At 36.4% G+C, this 11576-nt stretch overlaps 1 protein-coding gene across 10 annotated transcripts in view; it reads left to right on the top strand.

The window, feature by feature from the left end:
- The window catches only part of TTC3 (tetratricopeptide repeat domain 3), a 102250-nt gene that overhangs the window by 4276 nt on the left and 86398 nt on the right, over positions 1-11576 (top strand). For 2 of the 10 annotated variants that reach the window (XM_015593095.2, XM_015593089.2), the window contains exons 1-7: positions 4803-6225; positions 6739-6893; positions 7659-7701; positions 8021-8171; positions 8604-8691; positions 9570-9623; positions 10634-10754. The exons of 1 other annotated variant lie outside the window; for it this stretch is intronic. In XM_015593095.2, the coding sequence (XP_015448581.2) occupies positions 6123-6225; positions 6739-6893; positions 7659-7701; positions 8021-8171; positions 8604-8691; positions 9570-9623; positions 10634-10754 (715 nt within the window). In that variant the 5' untranslated portion in view covers positions 4803-6122. Of the gene's footprint in view, positions 1-2658; positions 4180-4799; positions 6226-6738; positions 6894-7658; positions 7702-8020; positions 8172-8603; positions 8692-9569; positions 9624-10628; positions 10755-11576 lie in introns of those variants that run through there. 7 more of the 10 variants (XM_006916745.2, XM_015593093.2, XM_015593094.2 and 4 more) reach the window with 6 other exon arrangements.

The following is an 11576-nucleotide window of genomic DNA, read 5'->3' as shown; positions in this document are numbered from 1 at the left end:
ACTTTATGTGTGTAGTTTCTATATGCATGGGTGTGTTCCTGGCTCACCTTTCTCTGCCACTTGTCCATCTCTGCGTTGATACCACCATCATAATTATTAATGCTATAGCTTTACCAGAAATCTTGATATCAGGACTTGAGTCTGAGCTGTTCTTGGACCTTCGTTCTTGTTTTAAGAATCAACTGGTCACGTGACATGAAATCTCTGAAAATTAATTGGAATAGATTGAATCGATTTGGGGGAGAATTGAAATCTTTTAAAATTTTTTAACCTTCCTGAGAATGTGGTATGTATTTCCATATATTTAGGTTTTAATGTCTTTTAATATAGTTTTGTAATTTTCTCCATATAGACCTAACACTTTTAAATGTTGATCCCGATGTATTTAGTTTTGTTGCTGTTGTAAATAGTGTTGTTTAAGATTCTGTTTTCTGTTTATTGTTAGTAAATAGACATTTAATGGATTTTTTTATATTGATCTTTAGTGATCCACTTGATAAACTTCTATATCTTTTTTGTAATTCTTCTGGGTTTCTATGTGGATAATTATATCATTTGCAAATAGTGATAAAATTGGATTAAATTTTGGTCTAACTAGTTCTTTCTGTTATATTTTTGTTTTTTAGTTTATTGGTATCTTTTCTTTTTTTTTATAATTCGGTTCTATTTTCTCTTACATTTTTTTTTTTGTCTTAATATGCTGGAATGGTTTTAGATCTATGTTAAATGGAAGTGATCATGGTTTATCATTAGAAGTGATTATATTGGGTATATGTGTCTTGTTCCTGAGTTTAAAGGGAGTGTCCCCATTACAAATGTTTGTTATGAGTTTATGTAGATTATTAAATTAGAGAAATTTTTGTATTTTGTCACACGCTTTTCTGCATCTATTGAGAAGATCTTGTGGTTTTTCTCCTTTAGTCTGTTGAATGTAATGGATTCCAATTACTACATTTTAAAATTCTTAATTCTTACATTCTTTCCTGAGATAAACCCAAATAGAGCTTGGTGAATTGTCTTTTTTGTGAGTTACAGGGTTGAGTTTGCTAATATTTTGCTCAGGATTTTTGTATCTGTTCATAAACGAAATCACCTGTCATTTTTCTTTCTTAACCATCTAGTCTGATTTTGGTATTAAGGTTACACATGCCTTATCCCAGTTAGAGAATATGTTCTCTTTTTCACTATGTTGTGACCCTTTCCATGTCTAATTTCGCTTGTTGCCCTTAGGATTTGTTTTGTCTGCCCCACCTTTCTTTTGGAGATAATTTACTTGAAATATTCTTTTTCTTTTTACTGTTACTTTTTTTTTTTTTTAAATCTACATTTTAGGTGTCTCTCATAAAGAACACGATGCTGGATTTTTCTTTTAATCCAGTCAGACAATTTATGCTTTTTATTTGGTATTTTTAAGAAGTTAGTTCAAGTCTCTTGGTGATCAACAGTTTTTATCTAAAATTATTTTTATTTTATCCTTCTTGAGAGATTATTTTGAGGGGTATACAATTCTAGATTGATAGTTTATTTTCTGATTGCATAGTGAATATATTATTTTACATGCAAAGTCTGCTGCCAGTTTTATTTATGCTTCTTTGCTGCCAGTTTTATTTATGCTTCTTTGAAGAAAATATTCTTTTTCCTTTGGCTACACTGGATTTTCTGTCTTTGATATTATGACATTTCACTTCTAAGTCTAGCTGGAGATTACTTTTTATTTATCTTCTTTTGGTTACACGTATTTCCTGATTTTGAATTTTGTTTTTCATGAGATCTAGAAGATTCTCTGTTCTTTAAATATTGTCTCTCTTTGATTTTATCTTTTCTGACATTTAACTGGATCTATATGTTTTAAACTATTTCCACGTCACTTTTTATCTTTCATTCATTTCATTTCCTTGACTCTTTGTCAGAATTTTTGATGTTGGGTAATTTCTTCAGGCACATCTTCTAGTTCATCAATTTTCTCTTCAAACCTTTTTTTTTTCTTTTACTTTTAACAACTATATTTTAAATTTCTAAAGTTTCACTTGGTTCTTTTTTAGATATGCCCAGTCATTTTTTATAGTCTGATTTGCTTATTTTTTTTCAAACTGTGGGTATTCTTTAGACTATGGCCATCCCAATGTCTGATGTCCTTTGGGGTCTAAAGCTATTGCTTGTTTTTTTCTGTTGTCTCTCCGTCATGGTGAGTTGTCACCTCTTGTGCTTGGTGATCTCTTATGAACTTCTGTTTGATTGATCTTTCTCTTTGGTAATCTCGAGAGTCTGACTGGGGGTCCTTTCCTTCTCATAGGATTTGTGTCAGCTTTGGCTGGGCTCAAGGAGCTTCATGGGACTGCTCTTCAGTTCCCTCATTTTGCTTCTGGTCCAGGGCTCAATGTCCTGATCTCATTGTTCTTGGCATTACTACGTTACTTATAAGTTTAGTTCTAGCTAGAGGTTTGTTTCTTTTGGCGGGGTAGGAAGGATGGCTTTAAATGTTCTCTATTTCTGTGAACTCAGCAAAATGAAAAAATTTTTAAGTTGAAGACCCACTTTGTTTTGCAGAGAACCCCTCATTAGTTCATCATAACTGATGAGATTAGAAGTCATTTACTTTAACAATTTAATTTTAGTAATATGTTTTAGTTTGTATTAGAAAAAAAGTCCTGTCCTATCAAACATAAGATTTCTTGGTGATATCAAATTTTCTATTAAAACAAGTTTACATCTAAGTTAAAAGTTGAGTTATTCTAAAGAAAAATATTAAATAACAGTACAGGTGACAAGTGGATTTGGCAGTTTTCTGCCTGGGGGAATGTCATTAAAAAATTGAGGAAACACTGAGCTAGGCAACCTGGATGAGTAGGGCACAACCTAACCTCTGGACCCATAGTGAACCTACGGAGATAAACCTGTGAAGACCAAATAGTGTGAACACTGCTGTCAAAAGATATGGGCAGGGTGCTCTGGGCTTACAGAGAAGGGATGCAGAAATAGACTTGGTGGTAGCAAGAAGATCAGGAAACACTTCCTAGAATCCAGTATTAAGGGCTGGTAGGCATTAGGCTGCTGGAGAATAAGGTTTAAGAATGCAAGCAGTTGAATGACTGGCTTGTAAGTTGAGTGTCAGAGTGACTGGAGACAAAAGCAGGAAAAGGATCATAGAGGTCTTCTATGGTGTAGTATGGAGTTTGGACTTTATTCTGAAGATGAAGAGAAGCTATGGAATGATTTTAAGCAGTAAAATGTTATGATCAGTGTTTTAGAGGATGCCAAGATTGAAGACAAGTCACCAGTTAGGAGACTGCTCGTTCATTTAGTTCAGAGGAGAAGAGATGAAGCTACAACTAAGGCAGTGGCAGCGGGCATGAAAGGGTGTGCGCGTGCTAATTTGAGATTTCTTAGGGGAGTAGAAATGACAGGATTTTGTGGAGAGTTGTGTAGAAATGTTGAAAGAGACTGGGGCGCCTAGATTGACCCCCAGTTTCTAGTTTGGGTAACCAGGTGACATTACAGAGTAGTTAACTGATTACGTACAGAAAGAGGAAAGAACTTAGTTTCCTTTGTTTTTGAGGAAAAAGATTTGTTTGTTTTTGAACTTAATTGAATTTGAGAGGCTTGTAGGACATCTTGGTCAAGATCCAGTAGCAGTTGGCTGGGAGGGTCCAGAAGTCATGAGATGGAACCCAGCCTGGAGAAATTGGGAGTCTTCAGCATTTGACATTTTAGCTGTTGTGTGCTATAGTGCAGTATTATAATCTATAGAGGTACATAGGTAAACACTTAAAAAATTTTGAATAGTTAGGAATTTAATGTGTATGAAAAACATAAATTGTACATCAAACCTATGATATTGTGGCCGTTATCACTTATGCCAAGTGAAGCCAATAAAAGAGAAATATCAAGTAAATAAAAATACATGTGATATGTGGAAATGGCAAAAATCATGGTGAAGCACTGCAAATGATGGAGGTTCAGAAAGTGCTCTTTTAAAAGCCATCGGTGTGTGGATAAGGTCACCCAAGGAGAGAGTAAGTGTGAAAAGAAAAGAGTTGACATTTGGGTGGCGGGGAATGGAGATGAAGAGCCCGTGGAGACTGAGGAAGAGCAGCCAGAAGAATAGGAGGACCAGGAGAAGATGGTCTTTGGAGTCCAGATGAAGAGTTCTGAGGAGGAGGAAGTGGTCGACAGCGTCAAGTAAGTTGTAAGCTGAAAAGTGCTCTTTGGACTTAGCAATTAAGGTAGACCATTTAGCTGGAAGCATCCAAGCAGTGGATTTTAAAAAATACTTATCTGATATTAATGTTAACGTTAGCTGATGTTTACAGCATTATCTATATGCCACGTACGGTTCTAAGCACTTTAAATATGTTAACTGATTAATCAGGTAGGTAGTACTGCTCTCTTCATTTGATACGTGAGGAAATTGAAGCACAGATAGGTTAACTTACTTGCCCGAGATCACACACTCAGGGAGTAGGGACCCCAGGGTTAGGCCCAGGTAGTCTGGTTCCAGAGCCCGTGCTCTCAATCACTGTGCCACGGCACATCTCTGCTTAAAACAAAATAGGAAATGAGAATTATACCAGTGTTGTAATCACACTGTAGTTGGTGAAGGTGTGACATTGGCGAGATCTGCCAGGCTGTTACATCACCGAGGCCCAGTCTGCCGGTCTTGGGCATGGTAACTGTATTGTGATGTTGTAATCGATGCCATGATGGTGACATGTGGGCTGTGACAGGCAATTCCTGGCTCTTATGTATTTCTGTACAAAAAATGTTTGTAAGACAAATGTGTTTAAAAGCATGTATTTCCCAGGATAGCATATGCTCCATATCAGATGCCATACTTTGGGTGCTAAAATGTGTTTGTCTTTTTCCAGTCATTGTTCACTTTTGGAGTTAAATTCTAAACTGTGGAAATGTTGTTCATCCAGGCCAGGTCAGGTTCCAGAAGTTACCCGTAACCAGTCTGTTGCGGAAGGTCACCGATGACCATACTGAAGTGGAAATCCAATTGTAGGAAACCGAAAGTAAATGGGAATGGAGGATTTGAATGAGAGAAAAGGGAAGAAAATTTTTTTTTACTTTGAGGGATGTCTGTGGCAGGAGATAGGGAGACAGGAGCTGTAAGGACTCTTCCGTTGTGGTCGAAGAGCTAATCAGAGTTAAAGATTTGAAAACTAGGTTAGGCCTGGGCAGTGATCCGAGGTGTGTCCTTGGGAAGGAATAGCCTTGGTGAGGTGGGCAGTGATGTTCGTGTTAGTTGAGGAGGTCGGTAAACTGCAAGGCTAGCGTCTTGAGGGCGTCGTCTACTGGGCTTTGGAGTTCCTAGGATGATGATAGATTTTAGAGAAGAGAGGGGAGCAGTGTGAACTAGTTGCCAGTGCTCTTAAACATAACAACAACCAACAGGTAACTAGGTGGCAGTGACAAGGAAAAGTAGATATAGTACAGTGTTTTAGAGGACAGACTGGAATCAGAGGACCTAGGTTTGAATCCTTCCTAACTTGGTGACTTTAAGCAAATTACTTAATTTTACCAAAAATGTTTCCCATTTGTATGGTGATGATGGTACTTGGGCCTGAGAAGATTTGCTGTGAGGATAAATAAGATGCATGTAAAACACTTGGTACAGTGTGTGATAAGTAGTACAACTAGTTGGCTAGGAAGTCTGTTCTTCACTGATGTTGTGAGGTTTTCATACAAATTGGACAGAATGAGAAGGATTAAAGAAACAGATTTGTGTTTCAAAAACTGATGGTGGTCTTGCTTAGGAAAAAAAGTTGGTTTGTCCTAACGATAGTAGGACAACATTGGTGAAACTGTAAAAAATGATGTTAATGACAGTGCTGTGATGACAGGAAAAGCCATTCCTTGGGCAAGAATTAGTAAGAAAATGCATTTTTCAGTGATATTTAGGTTGTCTAGCTTTTCTCTGATAGCTATAAATCTTTATCATTTAACTTTCTTCAGGGAAAAATACCTTAGTCTGAAACTCCAGCCCTAATTCCTCTTTTCCCCCATGGAAGTAATTACTTTTCAAACGCTTTGGTAACGTGGGGGTTTTTGCCCACTTTGCAGTCTCGCAGTGCTGACTGCATTAGGAGCAGCGACTGTTAGGAAGACGGAAGACCTGGATGCGGCCGTGGGGAATTAAGAGATTGACAGACTCGTGCTGTACCACTTCAGCTCTGCCCCTTGGCCCAGGACAGACACACACTGAGGGATGGACAGGAGAATGTGAGCGGCTGATAGGAAACTTTCCTCAGTGCAGTCAGGATTTAGTTCCTGCCAGGAGATTGAGAATGCAGCAGGATGTAGGTATGGGGGAAAAGTATTTCACAGGATACAGTGAAAGCAGATGCGTAAAAGGGCAGCAGTGGAAAGATGTTTTCTGATCATTCAGCAAACACTTGAGGCTTACCATGTGCTAGGTATATTCAGAGATGAATGAGATTCCTTTAATTATCCTCCATCTAAAGGAGACGTGTAAACCGATAAATTCAGAGTAGATATGGGGACTCTGGACCTGAGGAAAGAAGAAATAGAGTAAACTGGTATTTGAAGAGAGTCAGGTGGAAAGAGTTGCAGAGTGAGTGAGAATCTTTCAGAGCTCAGTGTTCCTTTTGGAATTATTTCCTTGGGGCATAAATTCTAAGTGTTTTTCTAAAATGCTAGAGAAGCCAGGAAAGCTGCTTCTCAGAGAATCTTAGGTGATTTGATTACCGATTCGGGTTTGTGCTGTTTCTTTAGCATGGTGTACCATGGACGACTTTGCCCTGGGAGATTTCATTGTAGACGATTATGCCTTGTTGGAAGATTACCCGTATGTGGACGATTGTGTCTTTGCTCCTGAATTTGTATCCGATGATTATGTTCGTGTGACTCAACTTTATTGTGATGGGGTGGTAAGTAGATTTGTTAACTTTTTGGTTTGTATATTGTATCTGTCTTTTTAAAGGTTTTTTTAAATTGAGGTATAATTAACATATAACATATAGTTTCAGGTGTACAACATAATTCAATATATGTATATTGTGAAATCACCATAAAAAGTCTAGATAACATCCATTACTAATTAATATCCATTATCATACAGTTGCTGTTTTTTTCTTGTGATGAGAATTTTTAAGATTTACGTCTAAAGAAAATTATTTTTCAGTTACAGTTGAAATTCAGTTTTCTTTTATATTTGTTTCAGGTGTCTAGCATAGTAGTTACACGTTTATGTATCTTACGAAGTGAGCCCCCGGATTAGTCTAGTACCCACCTGACACCATACGTAGTTATTGCAATATCGTCCACTGTAATTTCTGTGCTGTATTTCACACCCATGGGACTCTTTGTAACTGCCAGTTTGTATTTCTTAATCTCTTCATGTTTTCACCCTAAGATTTCTTAAAGGTGTTTAACTTAGAGCTCTCCGAGTAAAGATGTTTAGTGTTGTGTGAGATTTTGTAGGGAGGTATTCATGCTGCTGCAGAGGTGATTTCAGGAGGGAAAGTGAGCAGTCCCTCAACCACAAGAATGCAGTGTCACAGAATGACCGATGACAGACGATTAGAAAAGCTCTCAGGGAGATCCCGAGACACTAATAATCCTTACATTAAGAATCAAGAACTGTACTTTTGCATCTTACCAGACGAATCAAATATATATTTTTTTGTTTTTAGGGTCGGGAATATAAAGATTATGCCCGAAGTGAGAGGAATTTAGGTGAGTACATTGGTATTTTAATTTTAATTTGTTGAAAGACTGTATCAGGAGAAGTTCATTTATTCACATCAACATAACAACTTATATACCTCTTAAAAGTTTATTCTTCCTATTCTTTTTCACTAGAAACCAAAACCTTTCTTTGTTAAAATAACATTTTAGCTAACTCTGAAATATTCTTAATATCTAACAGGTTAAAATATTTCATCTATTCATTTCTTACCTTTTTGTATCCATTTTTGCTTTTTTTCGTATTAACTGTTGATTTGTTCCAAAATGAGGCACAAAATATTAATTTAAAACTTTTTTTTCAATTAAGAATTTGACATTTGCAATATGTGGTGTAGTAAGCCAATTTCTGTCCTGCGAGATTACTGTGATGCCATTAAAATATACATCTTCTGGCCACTTCTGTTTCAACATCAGCATAGTTCGATGATATCACGGTTGCATCCCTGCGTGGAGGCCACGTAAGTTGTTACGTGTTTCTCATTTTGTATGGACAGTGGTAAGCCCATACTGAGGGATCCCAGGTACACCGAAAGGCTTGCTCTCCTTGGCTGTTGAATGAGCAGAAAAAGTTAATACTTGGGATTCAGAGAGGAATGAATCATTATGGTAATATTATATATAACAAATGAATTTCTGAAGAGAATTAGATAGTAAATTTGAAACTGAGAAAGGCAAAATGAATGTTCATAAATGTCAGCATTGTAGTACAGAAGAAAGGAAAAGGTATAGTATTTTTATCCACTTAAACAACTTACTGTTACGTGGAGTACAGAAACAGAAAACTTATTTTTCAAATAGTTATAAATTGAGGTGTAACATGTTAAGTATGAAGTTCAATGAATTTTTACATATGAGAACCTAATCTTTTAAAAAATAAATTTGTCTTTAAGCAATTCTCATTCTTGTGAGATAAGTTTGAAGAAGTTACAACATCTTGAGCTAATGGAAGATATTGTGGATTTGGCAAAGAAAGTTGTGGTAAGTGATAGAATATGGCTGCCCCCCCTCTTATTTAAAGATTATAAATAAGTACATGGTGTCAGGCCTATGTTACTAAGTTGTGACGATTAACAGGTAATGGTTTTAGTTTGGGGTAATGTAAGATTATTCCGCTGTCCATGATTTTGTGCTCTGTATTTGAGAGATCAGGTAGATGACTGTTTTCTTGGTTCTGATATGATATGATGAGAACCAGCACTGCTTATTGTCATTAAAAGATAGAAGTTAGGATTTGTCACAAACGAAAGTGTGCTCCTGGTTCGCAGAAGCTTTTGTCACAGGTTCTGAAAGTGATGGGTTCTATCTCGGAACATAAAATCATGTCGCTGTCCCCAGCGCTACAACAAATATTTTTTCTGTGGGGTAATCTTTATCATGTCGTATTTGAGGAGGCACCCTTCACTACACTGAAGGTTTTTATTTTCCTTGAAAGTTATTTGATACTTTTTCTTATTTCAGTTGATTATGGAGCCAAGTGTTTTTCTTGGTATTATTCTCATTGCAAACTTAAATTTAGAAAGGGCATTCTGATGTTTATTTCCTAGTGGTAATCCTTGGCCAGTAACTTGTATTAGCCAATATATTTTTATAAAAAAATCTAGGTATAATTAAGTTTAAAATTCATACATCTGGAAGTTACACTAAGTCATTTTGTCATTAGAATCCAATGTAAGTATTTCTAGATTCTTGTTTTAGGGTCAGTAAGAGGTAAATTTGGCATGAAAGTGCCTGTAGGAAGTGGACTGCTATGTATATATGTATTCCTAAAATGTGGGATTTTCATGTGCACTGGAAAATTCAAATATAATTGACTGAATAAGGAGAAAAATGTGTTCTTGTTTTGTTTTGTTTTGCAGAATGATTCATTCTTTATCGGAGGCTTGCTGAGAATTGGTTATAAAATAGAAAATGTAAGTGTTAAACTCAGGAGCCCAGCACAGCCACTATGAGTGAATGGCAGGCTTCTCACTGCTCATTGCTCACGTGCCGGGTCCACGTTGTCAGTACTTTACATGCAGTCTTCGGTAGTATCGATTTCTGTATTTTGCTTAAGCACTCTCCTTGTTTAGGGAGTTTGTATCATTTTCATTTTTCCTCCATATATGTAATGTAGTTTGAGCCTCTTTTACAAGTTGATTCTTTTTTCAATTTTAGATTATTTACTTACCTGACGTATGTTCTCCCAAATGAAATTATTAAGTCCCTAGTATGAACATGTTTTGATATATAATTACTAAACAATCTCCAGATACAATGATAAACCAATTTTTAATGCTATTGGTAACATAAATTTCTGCATGTTTCCCTTAAGCCTAGCACCAGCATTGTTAACTCTACTATTTAATTTCTGAAGTCATTTCGGACACTAGAAGTACAAATAAAGTTTCTGTAAACTCTCGACCCTTCGTGAAGATCTTTGCATCACGTGCTCACTTATCTGCCTAGCCACGCCCTCCACTTGTTATCTCTTTATTTTTCTGTGTGCCACAGACCATTTAAAATACATAGTCCCTTTAGTGAACCTTAACCTATACCTTTAATCTGGGGGTCAGGAGAGAAGTCCTAGTTTAGATGAGATCTGAGACCCCATGTTCACCTAGTATTATTGTAGTCTTCTGCTGTCTAGGGCTGCCTCTGGCCAGGTTGTAGACCTCAGCTTCCAGGTCTATAACATGTAGAAGCTTATTGAGCTCTGAGGGTAGCCCAGGGTGACCTGAAGATGCAACATACACGAGTCCATGGTATCTGTTAACTTGTATGTTGGGATCCAGCTATTCTGGATTCTGTGCTAAAGTAATAAAAATAGGTGGTTGTATAAGATTTGTATTAAAAATCTGAAATACTGTATAAATCGATAATGCTACATGTACTTTTATAATTAATGCCCAAATCATATTCTGCATCTCTCTTTTTGAAACAGAAAATCTTGGCAATGGAAGAAGCTTTGAATTGGGTGAAATACACAGGCGATGTAACAATTCTCCCTAAGTTAGGAGCAGTCGACAATTGTTGGTCATTGTTAAGTATTTTTTTTACTGAATGTAAGTATAAATGCTTTAAATACTTGACTCAGTTTTTAAAGGTATTATTTGGGAAAATGGAATATGTAATTATGTGATTTCTTATTTATCTTAGGATTAAAAAAAATGTTTTTCTCTTGTAAAAGAAATGCTCGCATAAGAGAACTTTAACCTCGTAGTTAGTTTTATATTCTGTATTTCCTGTCTTAATGATTTCTGTGACATACTTTTAAAAATTTTACCAGAGAAAGCAACCACGACTGGGGCTCATGTATTCTCAGTCATAGAAGAAATAAGTAATAGAGTTAAGGTTATAATTTTCCAAATGACTCTTATTTTTATGTATGTTGAAACTGCCTTATATATATATTTTTGTGGAATACTTTTTGGTAAAGTATTTGAATGTCAGTGATGTTCTTATGGTATTGTTATAGGAATCTTGAAATGGCATATTTGGCTTTTTAGTAGATGATGACTGATAATTTGCCATCTCCAGTGAGAAGAGGGCAGATTTTGTACTATATTGACCCAAGCGTTAGAGAGAAATTAAGCTTAAACATGAAGACGGGTTCTTCTGATAGGTTTATTAGACACTGGGCTGTATTAAGGTGGTTCTCTGTTCTGGAGGCCTTTAATTATAGGCAAGATTTTGTGGTAGAAGTAGAGGAGCAATATCATGTATCAGGCACCCAGGTGGGCTCGTTTTTGCCCCTCTCTGTTCTCCTTTATAATAACCCTGCAAGGTGGCTATTGTTTTCTATTTTGGAAATGAGCAAGCTGAGGCTTTGAGGGGTTATTTCTGCAGTCTAGCAAGTAATAGAACCTAGATGGGAAGTCAGGTTC

This window comes from Pteropus alecto, unplaced genomic scaffold (assembly GCF_000325575.1).
Source record: "Pteropus alecto unplaced genomic scaffold, ASM32557v1 scaffold97, whole genome shotgun sequence".
NCBI lineage: Eukaryota > Metazoa > Chordata > Mammalia > Chiroptera > Pteropodidae > Pteropus > Pteropus alecto.
Note: the sequence above shows the minus strand (reverse complement) of the source record. Positions and strands in the feature narration are given on the sequence as shown.